Source organism: Puntigrus tetrazona, unplaced genomic scaffold (assembly GCF_018831695.1).
Source record: "Puntigrus tetrazona isolate hp1 unplaced genomic scaffold, ASM1883169v1 S000000955, whole genome shotgun sequence".
Classification (NCBI taxonomy): Eukaryota; Metazoa; Chordata; class Actinopteri; order Cypriniformes; family Cyprinidae; genus Puntigrus; species Puntigrus tetrazona.
Window position 1 is genome coordinate 8,366 of NW_025048554.1, and position 21,362 is coordinate 29,727.

The following is a 21,362-nucleotide window of genomic DNA, read 5'->3' on the forward strand; positions in this document are numbered from 1 at the left end:
ATTCATCCTCTACAGCCCGCTATTTGATTAGCAAATTGAATTGCAAATGAAACAACTAAAAACATTTACATTCGGTCACAGATACTTTGCAAATCAGGAAAGTGTCCAGGCTGGATATCTGCGTTTTTTTTTTTTTTTTTTTTTTGCCTACCATATTTATAGAATAAAATATAACACACATTAAGCAACATGTGTCTGTATTAACACAATCACATGGCTCTCTCACATGCCACAAACAACCCATAGCACACATTCATTATTCTATTCCCTGTGGCAAAATTGTAATGTTTCCGCCCGTAATGTTATTATTTAATAAATTTCGCATTACGATATAGGTGCAAATCGCGCTCTTAACGCTGCTGCCCCAGAACGAGGGCAAGAAAATAATAACTACTAATAAACCTCTAAGAAAAATCTCTGAGCATGGTTATTTATGACAGATATTTGCATACTGCCTCTAAGCTCAAATCTGATTGGACAAGGGGGCCCTAGGTCACATGTGAAAGCCTGGGCTTAATAAACCAGATTAAAAACCTTTTCTTTATTTATATGTAGATTCCAAGAGCTCGTCAACAAATTTCTATTACTTATCTGCCAGCGCCTTCATGTCTCAGAACAATTTATTCAAAAGCTTCTCCTACGGTTTTAACACACCAGCTCCGATTTTTTTTTTTTTTACTGAATTTTGCACGGTCAATATTCTTAAATTGAATATTGAGGGGAGTTAAATTGAGAAATGCAATCAAGCTTAATCTCATCACCCAGAACTGACCCCTCTTTCAATATTTTCAGCCAAAGCACATTCTGCATGAATGATTTTGCCTCAGTTAATAAATTTCCCTGCTGAAATGCTGTACATGTTGAAGAATGAATGGGTCAACTGAGGCTTCATTCATACTGATGTACAGTGCAACCTCACATTTAGTTCGAGAGCAGAAAAGAACATAATCACACCTTTCAACTGTCTATCATCCATCATCAAAGAACACAGTGGGAACATAGTAAATATCAGATAACATATGGCAAATACAGTGTTAATAAACCGCAGCACAGATGAAGAGCTCTGAAATGATGAGACATAGACAACAGTATAGAGACAACTCACATAATAAACCACCATGAACGCTTCTAAATCCTTTATATGTTTGAAAATATCCCACTTACGATAACTTGGGAAGCAGAATCATGATGGCTGTCAAAAATGTATCTCATCAGCTTTAAACGACAAATTAATACCTCTCACATTTAACAAAAAGAAAACCGCTAGTTGTATCACTTTACTCTTATGCAGAAAGCGACAAAAACATTTTTTTTCGGTGCGCTGTTCTTCATTTTTCAAATGGGATCCAGAAAGCATGTAGAAGAGCCATACGCTGCCAGAATGGGCTCATAATGGCTGCCATTGTACCGTGACCCATTCGGCTCGTCTACGAAGGATAGAAAAATAAAAAGGATAGAAGAAAGGGGCTCTCAGTTTTATGATGCATCCCTGATACATCAAGAAGCCAATTGAGATGCAGAAACACATAGCAAACGAACAGCACAAGAAGACAAAACCGTCTCCACACGTGAGAGAGGATGACAAGTTTGAGAAAACCGCATTGTAACGCATGAAACCGACACATGCACAGTTAGAACAGTTTCACAACATTTTCTCCGTTAATAATTTACAGTGTTTTGGCAGTAGACTTCAAAATGGCGGCTGGGCAGAGAGAGAAAGAGAGAACGCGAGAACATGCCGAGGCCGTGCGCATCTGCAGTTCCTCACATGCTCGTGTTTTCATGTCTGTCTTTATTTATTTATTTATTTTTACAAGTGACTGTCCTGACGGGTCCACGGGCTTCTGCTTTCCTTCATGAGTCCGGAACAAACAGATGGTGTTTGTGAGAAACTTTGGGGTCCTCGTGTTTCTCGAGAAGCTCCTTGGCTTCCAGTTGTCATGTTTGTGCCAAATGATGACATGCCGGGAAAAAAGCAACAGAGACTTTTCCCTCGTTTTACTCTGTCCTTCACCCATTAGAGTGGAGTGGCCCGGCTCCCCCTGTAGGTCTGGAGGGGTTTACGGTGCTCAGCAGGCAATCTCCTCTAGCGTGCCCAGGGTGGTCTGGAGGGGAACGCTGACCGTGTGGCTAATTGACTCCGAATGGTTTACCACCGGATCACAGGTACTCTGAGAAAAAACACAGATGTTAGCGTTCTTAAAACTGTGCGCCCGAGGCTCAACACAGTCATTCCACCCACTGTTCGTGATATCTAAATAAATGATTTGAAGCTTAGCAGGCAGTTATTTTTTACCACATCCTCTCCATGACTCTCTTCCTCCTCCTCTCGGTTCAGCAGGTCCAGCAGTCTCTCCTTCACCACCTGCCAGCACACATCACAAACCACCATCTCATTTACTGCCAAATCAGGTCTCAAACTGCTGGCCTCAGAACAGCTTTGTAGCTCTGCCAGTGCTGCGTTAATCAAATCAGCGACATGAGTTGCAGCCCAGGGCACTGACCACAGAGGGATCATGGGATCAGCAAATCACATAGGAATTGAAAATTGCGATTTGGATTTGGAAAATTTAGTCTAGCTTTCGGTTCAAAAATGGCTCTGCAGATGCCAGTGTTGGCAATGAACAAATGAACTTCACCCGTATCAAATGCCACAGGAATGGATTTTTGAAAAGTAGACGCTAATAAAATAATCTGAGAACTTTCAGAAATCAAAACAAACTGAACTTCTTGATGGTGATGTCAACACTGTCACCAACTTAATGACTTTGTTGCTAGATTTTTTTTACTTTTCTGTACTGTAGATATTCGGTTGCTTCTAATCTGAGTGAACATTTCACGTCTTAATTATAAACCAGGATTTTAGTGCAGATTAACAGCTTGGAAGGGAGTAGTTTTAGGTGCTTTCACACCTGACCCTTTGTTTTGAAACCTGGGGCGGCCTTAGCTTGGTTTGTTTGGACATGTGCGAACATGACAATCACGTTTAGATTCAAAACAATCGGTTAGACATCACCAGAACAAAGTGGTCTCAGCTTGATTGAAAACCTGGACTCCTGTTCAAAACGATAAAATAATAAGTAAATATAACAACGTTCGTTCCATCTTAACGGAAGACAGCTATGAGCGGAATTCTGAAAAATAATCTGTGGAACTTTGACCAATGAGAGAACAGTTTACTCGAACGTGACTTATTAACAATTTTGGTCCATAAAAACTTTGCTTTGAAAACAAACTGCACCAAGAATAAAATGCAACAGCGTAATCATTTTAATAACTGTTGGAACAAAGTAATCAATCTACAGGCACGAAAGAACCTTTAATGGGCAGCATTTTAGCCACTATTTAATATTTATCTTGTTGTCTGAAACATATATTAATGAAAACAGCAGTATTGGGCATTTGCCTGTATTAAAATAATGTATATGAGCTTAGAGAGCAATAGAAAGTCAAACAAATGACAAAGGTTGACAGAATACAAATGTGATGCAATTATTACAATAAATATGCTAATTAGCGTATGGCATCTTTTCGAGCAGGCTTTACTACTTTCCATTAAAAATCTTTGGCAACAGTGCATGTCAATGCTTGCCTAATAGTGGTTTTGAGAAACTCAAATAAGTTTTTTTATTTTAAAGAGTGCATTAGATTTAGATGATTCAAACATGAATTTTAATAATATCCATACTCATAGAGATTACAGGATTTTCATTTTCATTTGATCACAAATATTCATTCAGACTCACTATGGTATTCACTATGAGCACTATCACTTCTGTGAGCAGCTTGCTTTTTGTTGTTGAGTCGCTGTGCTTTTCTTGGTATAACTTGGTCATGTGAAAATCTTTGGCCAAGTCTGATCCTAATATGGTAAAGGCCTAGCTCATGAATATTACTTAGGTCACGTTACTGGGTTGTAATAGGAGATTACTAATAAATGTGAGGCTGACCTAATCAATATGCATGAGCTGTAGTATGATTCATAATATCATACACTTGGGAGAGGAGCCTTTGCCCTGGACCGGAGGAGGCTTAACATGCCCCGTGGACATTATTTAGTCTTGTGAATAATAAAAAAAATAAAACGCTGGCTAAAAGGTCAGTCTTATGACCATATTTTTAAAGCTAAAATCTCATTGGGCATTGGGTATAGTTCTCATGCATTTCCAACGACGCTAAATGCTTTAGTGTTTCTTTTATTTTTATGTGCTTTGCTAACAGCTGCCAAAAGACTTAAAATCCAGAGTGGCTTAAGCTTCACAAAATAATTTTTAAGATGAAATATGTTCTTTTAAAGTGATCTTGCATCAAAAATCCATTAAAACAGGACAGGCCAGAATGTAAAATGAGTGAGTGTCTGTGTGTGTGCCCCCGAGGGTATGAGTGGTGTAAGGGCTTCTGCTGGCTGCTGTCCATAGAGCAAAGAGACCAGCAGCAATGCAGAATTAATGAAGGCTCATTATGATGAAACTCTCCATCAGAGTGTCATTCATTCTACACCAGAGACAGACTGAAGTTTTCAACAGCCGTCACTGTGTCTGGGGGAATCTGTGTGTGTTTGTGTGTTTCTCTGAAAACATTTGCATTCATCATGTTTGAGGGTGTGTAGTGTCTCCTGTGCCTGGACACCGAACAGCATGTTTGTGTGTCAGACAAGGTCCAGAATTAACACTCGACAAATGCCAAATACATGTGAAAATTGGCTTAATATGTAATATATATATATATATATATATATATATATATATATATATATATATATATATATATATATATATATATATATTTTATATATTTCTTGCCAGTGGCTGGTAACTATTAAGAAAGATATATGCAGAATATGTCTTGCAATAGGATCATAAAGGGCACACATCACATTTTTGACAAAGTGAACCAGACTCATTTTGTATATCGCCATTCAAATGTTTGGGGTCGCTAATGTTTTTGAAAGACGTCTCAGCACGACTCAACAAAACTGCATTTTGTTTAAAACGTAGTAAAAATGATATTTTGAAATATTACTGGAATCACAAGAACTGTTTTCTATTTAAATATGTTTTAATTTAGTCTTGTAATGGCAACGTTGAGTTTTCTGCATCGTTACTCCAGTGTCACGACTTTTCGTGCATATTTGCTGCTAAAGAAATGTTTTATTATTTGTAATGCTGAAAACAATTATGCTAATCTTTTGTAACATTATAAATGACTTTACTCTCACTTAAATTTAATACAAGTGTAAATAAAACCAACATAAAATCTTAATGACCCCAAACGGTATGGTTGAATGGTAGATGCTGCAATTTTGTAACTATAAGAAGAAAAAACAGGTATATTAATCCCATTATGATGATGACAAATTAATAAATGCATTCATATTATACATTTATATTTACATTAAATACATAGATGTTGACATACCTCGTATGCATAATCAAATAGCTCCAGTATGGTCAGGATACTTGCACCGATAAACAAGCCCATCTGACCACCAATATCACCTGCAGCATAAATATATTTATGATTTAGAGGAACAGAGAGAGACAGAAAGATGAAAGGTGCTGCAGTGTGCTGTGTTACCTAGTAGACCCGCCACCTCGTATGCTTTCTTCTGCTCTATGGTCTCATAATTCAAAGCCTCAAAGAACACATCCAGAACAAGGATATTGTCCCTGCATCAACAGAACACAAAGAGTGATGTTTTGACGTTATATATATATATTTGAAGTTTTCAAATTCATAACCAGAAAACAGTCTTCCTGCTAAACAGTGATTTGTTTGTTTACACCAGAAGTAAATACACTGCGCAACACAAGCAACTCCAAGCAGAAGATTTCTGATGTTTAATATTAAGCTATTTAAACCAATGAGATTTCACAATGGGTGGAGCTAACCAATGTGATTCAACAGAAATAAAACTAAATGTCATGGCTGCTTAGGACAGAAGGGAAGTCTATAAAAATGGTTTATAGTTATTCTAGCGATTACTGTACATCTGCGCTAGTGGACATCTACCCTAACATTTCATCCTGTGTGTCACCTGATTAGGATACGATTTTTGTTTTTGCTTTTTTTTTTTTCTCACAGCAGTCTCGAGAACAGGCCAAAGACAAATTGGAAGTTATTGGATGTTATTGGTAAACTGCAAGAGGGTTAACCTCCAAACCCTGACAACAATTACACTAGCATTATCTCAAGCATTCATTACGCCTCTATTATGCTGCAGAGATGAATGATCTTGGCATGACCGATAATTTTCGTGTATGTGTGGAGGAGTTAAAGTAAACAAGTTTTTTTTTCTATCATCATAAAATGAAGCAGTCTAGAAAAGCTTATCTCTCTAGTGGGACACCAGAGTGATGATATGCTGTCTGCTTTATGCTGATTTAATTGACTCTGCGCTTGAGCAACATCTCTCTGTGTGTGTGTGTGTGTGTGTGTGTGTGTGTGTGTGTGAGAGAGAGAGAGAGAGAGAGAGAAGTCAGTATTCCCAATAGCACCACGTTGCAGACACATCAATCACAAGCTTATCGCTATGACGATGAACTAATGAATGGAGAGGATGTGATATCTGTCACTATATTGAAGAACATCTCCCTGAATCTTCCTGACACAAAGCAAAAGTGTTCCCAACTTGTCAGCTAAATGTCTAGAAGAGAAATAAATATGTCTGAGAGCCACATCAACTGTCCTGGCGTCCTAATGTTGCTTTTATTGTAGAGAAGCACATCTATTAACTGAGGCAACATTTCAAACACACATTAAGTAGGACAACAACACACAGGGGGAGTTTCTTTGAAACAACTAAGGCTTTCTCTCAAAATACCCTGTCCATTTCCTCATGTACAGTGTTGCAACCGGGGTCGTTGGATCTAGTCACGGAAAAAATTGTTATTTGTTATTACACCCTGTTGAATCCATGGTTATCTGTATCAAGACATAATAAAAAAAATTGTTGGTTCTTGTCAGTTCTTAAAATTTGGAAAATAGTACTTTAAGTGAATTACAAATGAAATATCAGACCAAATCATTATTTATTTAACAAAAATAAAGCAAAGATGGAAAAGCTATGGGTAACAAAGTTAGGACACTGTATGATTCAATTGCCTGTAGATCTATTTTTAACAGCAATAACTTGAAGTAATTGTTTTCTGTGTGACTTTATCAGTCTCTCACATTGTTCTGGAGGAGCACTCTTCTTTGTAACATTGCTCCGGTTTATTGAGGTTTGTGGGCTTGAGTTTATGCACAGCTCTCACCACAGCATTTCAGTCAGGATGAGATCTGGACTTGGGTTTTCTTTTCAGTCGTTCTGTTGTATATTTGCTGGTCTCATCTGGACATTATTCTAAAAGACTTATGGTTTGATCAAATGCAGCTTTATTAAACCTAAACCACGTTTTTTATAGATAGATTCTGGCAGGACTTCCAAACATACCGTACTTTGTCTCATTGAGCTGTGTTATCATTGTTACTTTATACATGTTAACTGAGTTCTGTGGAGCCTGTGGTAAAATTCTTGGATGGTCTGGCATTTCTCTGAGCATTACACAATCTGATCTTGGGGTGTATTTGTTGGAATGCCTCCTACTTGTGGATAATCTACCTCACTGTGGAATGATGGCCATACTCTTTGATAGCAGATTGATAGCAAAGAACACAGCAACACAATACACCTGAACATACACCAGACAAGCAAACTACTAAAGTGTCTGAATTTATAGAAGTGCTCACACTTGATGATCAGTTATTCAGAGGCATTAGATTACCAATGCCTGACACTCTTAAAACTAATCGCGTTCAATTTAAAAGATTTTGTGTACATATATGTTTGCATAATGTCTATATTTATCATGCATATTTAAATACTTGCATGTGAATGTATATATTTAAGATTAAATCTTTTGTATACATTCAATTTATTTATACATAATTTTCATTTTATTTTAAATTGTCTTTACAATACAGACTTCTCAAAATAATCTTTCTTTCTTTCTTTCTTTCTTTCTTTCTTTCTTTCTTTCTTTCTTTCTTTCTTTCTTTCTTTCTTTCTTTCTTTCTTTCTTTCTTTCTTTCTTTCTTTCTTTCTTTCTTTCTTTCTTTCTTTCTTTCTTTCTTTCTTTCTTTCTTTCTTTCTTTCTTTCTTTCTTTTTCTTTCTTTCTTTCTTTCTTTCTTTCTTTCTTTCTTTCTTTCTTTCTTTTCTTTCTTTCTTTTTCTGAACCTTTTCCACTCATTCCAGTCCTGTGATTCATGTGCAGTTTCATTCAATATTGTCAATAAACTGAACTCAATTCTTAATTTCAGAATTTTTCTCCAGCTTAATAACAGCACAGCTCATCCCTGCAATAAGAGTGCAGGCCTGTGATCATTAACAAGCTACATCTCTGTGATCTTGATATGAGGTGGAACATTAACTGGTAATCTTGCAAATTGGTGGCAGTAATGAGGTAAAAGTTAAAACTTGTAAAAGGTATTACAAGGACAACAATTAAAAGTTTGGATAGTGGAGAAAAAGCTGCAACATACATAAAAATATACTTCAGAGACCTTTTTGAATGCTGAATCCAAAGCCGTTTTGATGCATTTGAGGGGAAAGTGATTTTTACTGATGTACTCACGTGATGTACTTCTCTGACCGGTTGAACTTCTTCTCCAGATAGCGTGCAGAAGTTTTACTAGGGATCTTGACCATGGAAAGCTCTTTGTTGTATCGAGTCATGTTACACGGGCTCCTGCAGATGCAGTTTGTGCCTTCAACAGCTGACAGAGCAGCTATGGAAGGCATGAAAGGGTATAGAGGAGAGGGAAAAAAAGAAAATGAGGAGAGACAGGAAAGGGTACAAGGAAGAAAGGAGAATATATGTCAGTTCTTTCAGCAGGCAGCATTCCTGGGTTTTATGTATGACATTCCTTAACTGACAACGTAAAGAACATGAGGTCTTACCCTTCACTGCACAGAGGCTCTTTTAGTGTTTTCACGTACACACACACACACACACACACACACACACACACACACACACACACACACACACACACACACACACACACACACACACACATGATTGGAGTATAATTCAACTTTTGGCCTTGTCAGAAGACTTTAAAATCGCTGCTGTCAACCCTTCACGGCTTGGAAAAATATTATGTGTTGCACTTTTGATTACCTTTAGAGAGATACTGCAAGCATGATGAAAACCACCACTATGAATCTGATAAACCGCAAGGATCATACTGTCAAAGTGCTTTATAACATTCCAGAGAAAACAAAAGACTGTTTGATGGACAGGTAAAACGTATTTACTGTAAAAGTATTTATCTTGAAAAAAAAAACTGATGACATTTAGGTTTCGTGAATGATAAAATGCCTCAGTGCTATAGTGAAGAGTCTAAGCAATGTGTACAGGATGCAATTGGAATGCCAATCATAGTTTGGAACCGAACTTAAAGCATCCTCATAGGATCAAATAAGTATTCTCCAAAAAGACTCTACTGGATATAAAATTCATATCTGATTCCTGGGTCTTTATCATTCTCCCACGCATTGCATTGGGACTGTGATTTCCATCCAGTGTCTTGCAGCTGGGCAGTTTAAGAAAATTACAGGGGAGCTACAGAAGATTAAAAAACACTAAACAATTCCTTTTAAATTCCTTTTGATATTCTACAGGGTCATTGCATGCTATTGTTTATCATAATAGCCTTATTTTTCAATGGCAATGTTGGATTTTTATTTTATTTTATGTTTTGGCTAGAATAAAATTAGTTTTATAACACATTCCTAGCTGGTTCTTTCCCCCCTTTTTTGTCAAATACTAAAAGACAATAATTTGCTATTCTTTTGTCTGTTGCCAATGGCTGGAATATTTTGCTCTTGGCTGTGCCTTCCTCAGATTTCTAATCAGCTCATAACTTGCATGACCTGGAGCTGGAATCTGACCTTTCACAGAAACATTTTTAAATTCCTCCTTCCTTGACCTTTTCTATCTCCACCTCTGTTTCTTCTCCAACCCTCTCTCTCACCCTGCTGTTGGAGATGATGCTAAAGTCACATAATTTAATTGGAGAATTAAGTCAGATTTAACCTCCTCTACACGCACTCACTCACAGAAAATTGGACAGAAAACACACACACCAACACAGGGCTATTAAATCTGCTATAATCTTGTGCTAAATCCATCGTTCTGTATGAACTTTGCAGCACCGTTCGCATTCCCATAACTTTCACATTGTTTCCTTCAAACATTGCCAGTGGCAGATCCTGTGCTTCAAACCACAAGGGATGTTTTATAGAAAATAGTTGGGAGTTTCATATTACAGCACTACTTGTACTACTTCAACAGTACAAAATATAAACAGTGCACAGACCTTTTCTGCATGCATGGAAAATTCAACTGATCTGTCAAAATGTACAGCATACAATCAAAGCATGCTGCATCAAAGATAGGCTTTTTTGTTTATAGCACAATATGGTACAGTATATTTATAACATAATATAGTAAAGTTATAGTTATTGTAAGGGTAAAAGGTAAAGTATCATTCAGTTTTTCCATTAATTAGATGTACATTTTAGCCATCTTTGCTTTTTATTAAAACATATAGTGAAATCATTTGGTTTGCATTCATAGTTTTGACATTATAACATATCTTCAATTTAAATATGCTGAATACATACATTTTTATTCGGTTCATAGAATAAATAACAGATTCATCTCTTACTGGGATTCTACTTTGTTTGTCATCAGGGTAACACTTTACAATAAGGTATCAGTTATTAGTTACTAACATTGCATTAACTAACATGAATGAACAATGAACAGTACATTTATTACCCTATTTGTTAATGTTAGTTATTGAAAATACAGTCAATAGTTAGTTTGTTAGTTCACAGTGCATTAACTTATGCTAACAAACACAACTTGTCATTTAAAAAATGTATTCATAAATGCTGAAATGAATATTAACTGAGTTTAATAAGAAGGCTGTAGATGTATTGTTCGTCCTTACTTCACGGTAACTAATGAACCTTATTTTACCATCATCATTTATTCATTTATTCAGCTAACTATGATTCTAATAGAACAGATGATTTAGTATTTTACATAAGTATTAAAACATTACGTCATTTACATAATGGGTATTTGTTATTTTTACCGTCAGGTTTTGGCCCTGGCTTTGACTGTAATTTGTAATATTTCCTTCTTGCAATATTTGACTACCACGAGAGAGACAAACAATTTTAATTGGTTTGAAATATTTTAACTATACAGCAACATGCTTATTTCTTAGGAGTACTATTGTAGAAGTACTTTTATGTAACACCGCACAATATTTCCTCATTGAATACTGTTTTTAGCAGGCAGTATAGACTACAGTGCACAGTGTGCTGTAAGCACTACATTATCATTCCATTCTGAGCATTTCCTGATTAACATTCTGCTTGTAATAGTCCTTTTTCTGTCTCTGAGTGTTTTCTATCATTGCCAATCTCACTCATTCTGTTTTTTTCTTTATCTTTCCTTTCTTTAACTCCAGCAATTTCCCTTTCATACCTCTAATAACCTCCCATTCAGTTTTAAATGTGTTCATCTGCATATTGTTCTGGTGAAAACGAAAATACATATTCCTTCTTTCCTCAGGGTGCTGTGAACAGAAAGTTGGAGTTGGTGATAATTTCCTCTCCACTTTGCCAAAGATAAGAACCAGCTGTCAAGCATTTTGAAGCCAGCAGTGGAAGTTTTGGACAAGCTGTTCAGCCTCTTGTGCTGTGCCGTTGTGCCATTACTTGTCAACTGAGGTCAGAGACTTCCCACTCCAACTTTTCCGGTCTATCCATCTTCATACTCTATCGGCTTTAACTTGCATAATTGTGCACAGAGCATTCTAATAAAAAGGTAAAAATGTGTGAAATTGGACATATTAATAACCTGAGGACATCTTTGGAAATGGCTCGTGTGATGAATACCTGAGCCGTTTGAAAATGTACAGTCCTAGCTGTGCTCTAATTTGAATTTCCTCATTAGTGGAAGATAATTAGTGAACATGGAGCCAACTTGCTTATTATGTGTGGGATAGACTGCTGGTATATACTGTCAGATGGTACGTAGAGAGGGAGTTAATGAGGGCCAGACCGCATTCTGTTGGTAGGGATGGTGCACAAAACAGTTCAAGTCTTTGTTTTCCCTGAATAATACATTTCCAAAATAATGACTTAATTTGTGCGAGTTCACGAGGGGATTTGAAGTTCAATAACGGAGTCTCAGTGTCAGGAGGAATCAAGATCCGCGAAGAAAAATGCAATTATTTTGCAAGGGACCCAAGCATACTTTCAAAGTTTCTACTTTCTACTTCTACTTAAGTTAATGTAGTCTAATTTGGTGAAGATTGTGAAGATTATACATATTACGTTCTGATGTCTAAAGTCTAGTGCTTCCAGCTGCTGTGCAAGAGAGACACAAGCACACATGCAAACAAACTGATTTGTTCTATTACATTTATTTTACTTTTTGTTCCTCCGCTTGCCCTTTTACCCTCTTCAAGGATGCGGCTTCAAAACAAAACACAGCTAAAGAGGAGGAAGATGTGGAGCAGAGAATGAAAGAGGGACGCATGCTGCTGTTTTCGTGAGTTTTGCCCATGTAATTGTATTTGTGGAGGGTCAGAGCAGTAATACTCATGAAGGGCTGCTTTTGGGCATGTGTATTTTGTGGCACTGGAGTTTGTTAGGTGAATGAAAATGAGCCCAGTGATACATCAGGATTCAAAACACACTTTATCCGTTCAGCCAGTCTCACTGATGAAAAAAATGTCAAAAACATCTGGACTCAAACCGTGAAAGCGAGCAACACAGCAAAACCTGCCTGTGTGCGATTTTTTGTGGATGACAAACGAATTTTATTTTGTGTCATGCAGGTCAGATATGGAGGAGTTTACTTGTTTAATAATAATAAAAAAATCATAATAAAAAGTGACTGTGCAGTTTTGGATGCAGCCTATTTATATTACAGAAAAGTACAGTGTTTCCTAATTTTGGCACTGAGGTACATTAGCAGTGCTCATTTTGGATGTCTTATGTCCATCTTTATTTTAAGCTCCAATTCTTGCTATTTCTAAACCATTAACTACAATGTTTTGTCTCAGTAAACTCTTAATTTGCTAGTTATTAATAGTAGTGGCTGGTGATTAATGTAGTTGATGACGTTTAGGTACTGGGATTATTGGTGTACTGTTGAATATGGTCATGCAGAATATGTGTCTTATATGTACTAATTAACATCCAATATGTTAAAAATAGGCATGCTAAAAACAACTAGTTTAAAGTGAAAATTGGTCCCTATCCTAAAATGTTATCAAGTGCTACAGATGCCAGTACAGTGTTAAACCTTCACAGTAATAAAATGTAAAATAGCAGTGTTAATGTTGCAAAATCCATCAATTATTAAATCTATCTGATTCAGCTAAAAAGCAGGTTTTACTCTCATCTGATCAATGTCAGTGCAGTCAAATTTTAGAATATTACAAAATATGGACCACAGGAGACATACAAAATATACAGTGTTGGAGTTCTGCAGGATCAGGACTAAGATAAGTCATATCGAACTTTACATAATTTTTTTAAAAGTATAATTGTCAGATATAATCAGAACGTGAATGCTGTTACGAACAAAACCTTGATTGGAGCATTTACAAGCAAAAAGAAATGCAAACTCTCAATGTGTCAAAATTAAATGCTATGTTTTGACCCAATTTAACACACATTCAACAGTATATGTCAGAGGCGTTAAGATCATTAAAAAAGAAATTCACAAAAGTTTTGTTGTAAATATGCCTGACAAGATTGTTACACTGAATGACATTTTAGTAGATAATGTAGAAATCAGGGAAAATGTGTGATATTTATTTTTGGCTCAGAAAAAACGTACAAAATAATTACAATTAATTTAAACAGAAAACAACAACAATTTAAAGCAGTATTACACTTATTTTTGTTATGGTTACTTCCCTTTAAAGTCTTTGACCAATGTATTAATTATAAATGTGTGTAGAGACTAGCGTGTGGACATGGTACTCACTACATTATAAGGACTAAATGTACCCAACAAGCATAGTAATACCAGTCATTTTTGACTGTGTGGGGATATTTTTTGGTTACTTTCTGTGAGGCTTATGGGTAGGGGTAGGGTAAGGGGATAAAAAATACAGTATGTACACTATAAAAACCTTTACGTCCATGAAATGTTCCCATAAAACATGTGAGTGTGTACGTGTGTGTGAAGAGCACACTTACCCAGAGCAGGTTCAGCACAGTCCTTATATTGTTCAGGAGTGCAGTACGAAGAATCACCTAGAAATGAGAGAAAAACAAAGAAGCAGAAAAAATGTAAGTGCCAAGGAAAAGTTTTTCTTTATTCAGCCTTCTTAAATTAATAATGAAACACTGAAAACGTGTTCTGAGTAGGAGAAAAACCGACCCAGCCTTAACCCAGCCAAACTCAGCAGCACAACAAGGAAATAAACTCCTGGGAATGTGTGTGTGTGTGTGTGCGTGTGTATGGAAGAAAGTTTTGTGCACGTCTGCACTTGCTCTTGGCCAAAATGTATCAGACGTATCCTGAATGTACATCACAAAGCAGTCACAATCAGTTAATGAATCTATAATTACAGTATTAGAGCATGGCGCCTGTGTGAATGAAGGACTAATCATCTATGAGATAATTGTCCTGTCTTGAGCGTCAGTTGAAGTAGCAAGAGGTAGAGTTTGGCACCTATGGGTCAGAATTAATAGGGACCTTAAAAAAAGTGCAGTTTTATCAGATAGGTGAAAATGGAGACCGTATAGTGTCATTAAAAGAGACCGGTTGAAAATGAAAATGACTGCAGTATTAAGATCAGTTATTATGAGAGAGCATAAATTGGCATTAAGAATAGGACGTAAAGGGCACTAAGCCACAATGAAAAGTTCATGAAATCTTATTATGAAATCATGGAAATATAGTGCGCCTTTAAAAAGACCATTTAGCAACAGTTAAAGATGACTATTTATCAATGGGCCAAAAATTACCTTTTAATCAGTGAAATGAAATTAAAATGGAACGTTTCTGAAGACCATTTTGTGCAGAGATCTTCCACACTTCTCAAATTATACAATATGTCAAGTTCACTCACAGTTCATACTTACAAGCCCTTGCTGTCAGTTTTTGGGCTTGTTCCAAACCACCTTTGACCCACAGAAAACTAATTCAGTTCTATACTCTGACCTCATCTAAACAAGTTCAGTCAGGTTTTTGCTTTACTGCCAAATGCAAACCACAGATGCCACGAGCCATCAAGTTATCGCTCCACACAACCTCATGCTGACTTGCTTTCTGCCAGAATATGAGAAGTGACCTTAATGAATGACTGTTCATCAAGAATTAAAGACCTTAGATGGGTTTACACAGAGAAGATGGCAACATTGGTTCCTGCTGGCTTCGTGATAGACAGTACAAACTCTATTTATCATAACTATTCAGTCAAAGACATTATTAGTGATGACTTCGTTATGTCTGTCATCTGAGTACAAAAATAAAGGGGTGGAAATCTGTTCTGATTTATATGCAACTTAAGTATACCTTCCCAAATGTACTATCAAGCCTCTGCATCTGATCCAGAATGCAGCAGAGAGAGTGGTCTTTATTGACCTGGAAAATGCTCATGTTCCTCCTCTCTTCATCAGGATACACTGGCTACCAATAACCTCACTTGTAAAATGCACGGTATGGATCTTCGCCTACAAGGCAACAACTGGTGCTGTACCAATGTACCTAAATTTGCTAGTTCAAACTTATGCTCCTTGTGTAAGGAGCTTGTGTTCCTTGTGGATCCATCCCAATGAGGTTCCTGGACTGTGTCCCAGCTGGTGGAACGACCTCTTTAGTCTATAGACTAAATACCTTCAAAAAAACATCTAAAGACACATCAGCACGTGACCAACTAATACTAGCACTTTTCTATTCTATTCTATTCTATTCTATTCTATTCTATTCTATTCTATTATATAGTCACTGCTTTAAAGATCGTATTTAGTGTTTATAAGTGCTTTTATGTAGATTGCTTTTATTATTAATGGTATTATTTTTATAAATAATTATACAAACAATATACAAAAAAATTATATCAGTATTTTTTGTTTTGTTAGGATAACTTCTGAAACTGAAAGTGAAATTCAATGAAGATAATGGAAAGTGTCAAGCATTTTTACGTTGGTACGTACCAGGCATGTAGACCATCCTGCAGTTGCAGTTATCTACGATGTAGCGCGTCTCACACTCGATACGGCAGGCAGACACACTGTACACCTGAAAGAGGCCTGAATCCAGGGCTCTGGACACACACTCGCCCCACGGAGGAGGAAGGTATGTCAGCTGAAGGAGAAGAAAAGATTATAATGCATTAGACAGACTGATTAGCATGTGATTGACATTCTCCTGCAACAACATTGGCAATAGAGGTATTTAAACTTTTTCATTTAATTAAATTTTGGGAGTTGGTGGGAAGTATGCTGCTTTTGCCAATATCAGTGGTCAATGCAAATCTCTTTTATTTTATCTCAATAAACACCAATTAGTTTCATACTCTGACAGCTTGCCCACTGAGCATTCACAGTCCATTTCCTAACCCTCTAATGTCATATCGAACACAAAAACTTCCCTGGAAGATAATAGCACTGGGCAGATACAATGAATGTTTTTGAGCCAGAACTAATTTGTTATTACAGTTACTATTGTTTTAAATTAATTGGATTGGCATTGGAGTTTTTGTTTGAGTGAATAAACTAGATATTCACAAGCATAACTGTATTTTCCTGTTAAGCCTGTTTTGACCTTTTCTGCTTTCTGTACAATCGCTCACAGAAATTGCTACATAATTAATGTTCATGAATTTGCTCTGTATATCTCAACACTGCAAGCAAAAACAAAATAAGCTGTCAAAGTTTGCCTAAAAAGCAACAACAAAAGTTGAAAATTAAGATTAAAAACAATTAATATCAACACTATACAATGAAGTTCTAATTGTACATGTACTAATACGTTATTAAAATCAAAAGCTAAATCACTTAATATTAGCTAATGGACCTGAGCTAACATAATCCTACAACAAACAATTCTATGTTTATGAACTATCATTAACAAAGATGAATAAATAATGTGTCAAATATATAGTTCACTGGTAGTTAATACATGAATTAAAGAGACTAATGAGACCTTGTTTTACAAAAGAAATTATTTCACTTAAAATTCTATATGTTACAGAGCTAAAAATTAAAGATATAATTGTCAAAAATGTCCATTGCTTTTCATCTGACATCAGTTCGATCAATCAGTCTCTTCCTGTCTAAGTGGGAGGTTGACAGCAATACTAACCCCCTATTGTATTACTGGACATGTTTGCTTGCTAAATAAATTGATAATAGATACTCTATCCTCTGGATATTTCTAGAATGGCATCTTTAACCAAATTTGGTGCAAAGCTAAATCCATGCATGTCATAATTAGCTCTAAAATCACCTTAATATCAGCCAGGAAAACAAAAAAAAAAAACTAAAAAATACTCTATGCACAACACATCACAATCATTGAAAAAGTGAATTAGTTCCAATTTGGCACACAAAGCGCACAGCGTCCCTCCCTTCTGTTCTGCGTGAGAGTGATAAACAATTGTATGAATTTATCCTAAAATGATAATTAAAATGATGCTTTACAGAGGTCTTTGTGTAAAGACTTTTCATAGACACAAGAAGCGTGTTTTGTCAGAAGCAGCAACAGGCATCCCGCTGGCATGAGTCCACCGGCTGGAAGGATTGTTTGCTGTGTTACAAACTTCTAGCACGATCACACTCCATAATCCTCCATGAGCAAACACCCTGAACTGGTTCTCGTATCAGTGAACCTGGCAGCAGATGGATGGGGAAGGCGGCAGGGAGGGAAGGGCGTTAATGTCAAGGGAGAGAGAAATATGGAGCAGGATTAAGGATTTAAGAGGGAATGACAAAAGAGATCGTAAACAACAAGAGGAAGAGACACGGCACAGGAAATGGCAGGTGGAGAGGAGGAAGAGCCCATCTGCCCCAAAACAATAGGTCGTCCACATCCACACTTCTCCAAGCATACATTACCCATGCTCCCATGCAGGTCAGCTTCATTTAGTCTCAACGGGAGACATCATGGATAATGTGGTCTTAAGACCGAAAGAGCCAAATGTGAGTAATGAGCTGACTTGGAGGGGATAAGAAGGGACATAATCTCTTTCCAACTGCGTCTGGAAACCACTGAGCATCAGGCACAGATTGAGGAACCGATTTCACGCGGCTGCTGATGGGAAAAAAAGATATCTGACAGGCAAATGAAATTTGTCAGTGGAGATAAAATCAAAGCTATTTTGGCATGGGAAGACTTTAAAAGGCCTGTCGTCTTACCTCTGCTCTTGGAATCAAAAATAAACCCAGCATCCAGATCTGACGCTGGGTATCAGAGGGGAAACGCTGACAAAAGCCTGCCGCAACAAACAATATCTTTAAAACAAAATCAACGACAAATTCTCTGGTAAACAGCCTTATAATAACTTCATTTGCATTTCTGCAGTGTTCCTTCAGAGGTGTTGTAGCCTATAGACTCTCTTTGAACTACATGAAAAATAAGCTTAATTAAGTATTTCTCAGACTGTATGAAATCACGCTTTATCTGTGTATTACTTGTTGCGATTGCATCAGTAATTCCAACATCAAAGGAAAAAAACATGTAAATAAAAGTATGAAAATATACAATAAAAAAGAAATACATAGGCCTACTACTTAGTTATTAAAATAGTTATTAAAAAGTTTTATATAAGTCAATATATAATGTATATATAAATCACTGAATATAAAATTTTTCAGTATCTCACTGTCAAAAATTTGATATAACTATGCATACATTTGGATATAACTATTAGTCATAAGATATGGCCTAATACTAGAAAGCATTATACGTTAAACTGATAGCGCTATAATTATTACACATCGTTTTTACAATCAGTTCTTACTGTTAACATTACAAGGTTGTGTGAGCTATAATTTTTAATTCAATCAGTCAATTGAGTTGCAGAAAATGCTGATGTTCCATTCACATTAATTATTCATCAATGATTAAGACAGCGAGAGTGTAAATCAGGGTTCTGCCCTTCATAATGACCTTCCCTTCCAGCATCAGTGTGTGTGAAGCTCATAATTGCTCTATGTGTGATCACACTCAACTAACTCTGAGGGTAGGTACCTTATATACCACCTTCTGTCACTATGCAGCTCTGATCATTTGAGGGCCTTTTCCCCCTCAATATTATTGAGGTTTTACTGTGTTTATGATCAAAAACAGGTAAACACCCAATCCCCAACAAAAAAATGAAATCTCGCCATATTCAAACTACATGAAGAAAATATTTATTTATTATTCTTTTTATTTTGTATGTTCATTTATTTATTTTATGAAAGAAAGAAAAAAAAAAAAAAATTATGTGTTCTCAAAGATAGTTCCAGCCATAATAAATGTTTTTATCTTAATAAGAAAAATGGTGAAGGTACGTGAATATGAAGGATGGTAGTGCAGTAAAATACTATAAAATACTACACAAACCATTTTACATTCATGACAATACAAATATGTTTGATTAAATGATAACAACAAACCATTTCAAAATCAGCTGGTTTAAACTCAGTTCATCTTTTTTATCCTAATGATGGCTATACCAACCAAAACATTAATAATAAAAGTAAGTCTACACTTAAGTGAGTGTGCAGTTGCATTTTTTAAAACATGATTAATAACACATACCACAGCTCTAAGCAATAAAACCAAAAAACAATGTTGATATTCTATAGCAAATTTATCATATAGTGACTTAGAGACCACGATATTGTCAAAAGTCATCTAATTGAACGCTGGGAATGATCGTTTTCTCCTTTAAACTAGTTTGAAGACCTTATTTAACATATTTACTTGCAGAGCGTGTGTGTGGTTGGGGGGGTATTCTGCCAGAGGATCACTAGAGACGCTCCCAGATGGAGGAAGGAGGGATGAGGAGGGAGTGGAAAATATATCTTGCTGCTGGATGTTTTTAGGTTTTTTTATGGGTCCTATAAGCCCAAATTAAAGTTAATTAACCAGTGCTAAATTTACAGAGCTCCCAGCTGAGCTAAAGCACAGGAGAGGAATGAAAAGGCATTTCTGAAAGGAAAATGTCATTCAGACTCAATCTGTGAACTCAAGACTCTTCAATCAACTGAAAAGCCATTGCAGCTCACCCTACTAGCTGCATTCATATTGCATGGCTTTAGAAATTGGCCACATTCACCTTGTTTGTTCTTTTTCTCCTTCTCTCTGGGTCTTTTGTAATGGGTTTCTTGCAACATTGCATCAGAGACATCAGAGACATTACGGCCCCTGGCTAGGACATCAGGGTTAATGATAATTAGCTGCAGATACACTCTCCCGGTCGGAGGATATTTAAAAACAAATCAGTTTCCAGAAATCTAAAGGGAGATTCGGTTATTGTATTTATTTTTGTTTAAATACTAATTTCACAGCTTTCTTTGTTCTGTTAATGGAAATTTCTAAAATTAATGTAATGATTAGGTTAAGAACACTGACCCAAATTGACGTTTGGTAAGATAAAAGAGTGATGAAATTTAAATGTCCAGACAAATAATATTTAATTCTGAAGAATAATGTGATTTTATTGTCCGTTTTTACAATATATCTGAAGGTGAAAGATGGAAAGAAAGAAATATTCAGTAAACATCCAGGAAGCAAATCAATTAATCAAAGATATATCACAAAATAGTCAACATACTTTCTGAATTCAATAAATGTTCAGCAAGCTATGCTTACTGTTGAGAATATACTGTATACACAGAGTGAGATTTACAGTTTAGCATCCTGAAGGACAACCAGGCCTGAAAAAAGAACAATAAATTAATATGTTGTTGAAAATGGTCCTTGACACGTACGGTGAACTGGCCATGAAGAGCACTCAGACTTTTCCCAGTGGGTCGGCCAAGTTGTCAAAACCAAGTTTGTAAGAAATTATTTCTGGGAAGACGTTCTGATCTTGTCAGGCCACCTCATTTGTTCAACGGGAGGAGTAGTTTAACAAGGGGCTTCTTTAGAAAAAAATGAATCTTACCAACCCCAAATGCTTCAACGGTAATGCATATTAAACCAAAAATTGGAGGCGGCTCTAAGGGCACTAAAAAGTGAGTTTACTCCATTAGCAGCATATCAGTGCCTCTCGCAGGTAATAAAGTTAAGAGAATTATGACAGAACCGTGATATTTTTAATGTCTAATGTTTAA

The 21,362-nt window shown here is 36.3% G+C and overlaps 1 protein-coding gene across 1 annotated transcript in view; it reads right to left on the reverse strand.

Annotated features, from left to right (window-relative positions):
- Positions 1–1,121: 1,121 nt before the first annotated feature.
- Positions 1,122–21,362, reverse strand: part of LOC122335901 (acid-sensing ion channel 2) — a 36,985-nt gene continuing 16,744 nt past the window's right edge. The window contains exons 3-9 of the mRNA XM_043233666.1: positions 16,251–16,401; positions 14,286–14,342; positions 8,617–8,770; positions 5,578–5,669; positions 5,419–5,498; positions 2,297–2,365; positions 1,122–2,171 (exon numbers count right to left, since the gene is read on the reverse strand). Of these exons, the coding sequence (XP_043089601.1) occupies positions 2,070–2,171; positions 2,297–2,365; positions 5,419–5,498; positions 5,578–5,669; positions 8,617–8,770; positions 14,286–14,342; positions 16,251–16,401 (705 nt within the window). The 3' untranslated portion in view covers positions 1,122–2,069. The remainder of the gene's footprint in view (positions 2,172–2,296; positions 2,366–5,418; positions 5,499–5,577; positions 5,670–8,616; positions 8,771–14,285; positions 14,343–16,250; positions 16,402–21,362) is intronic.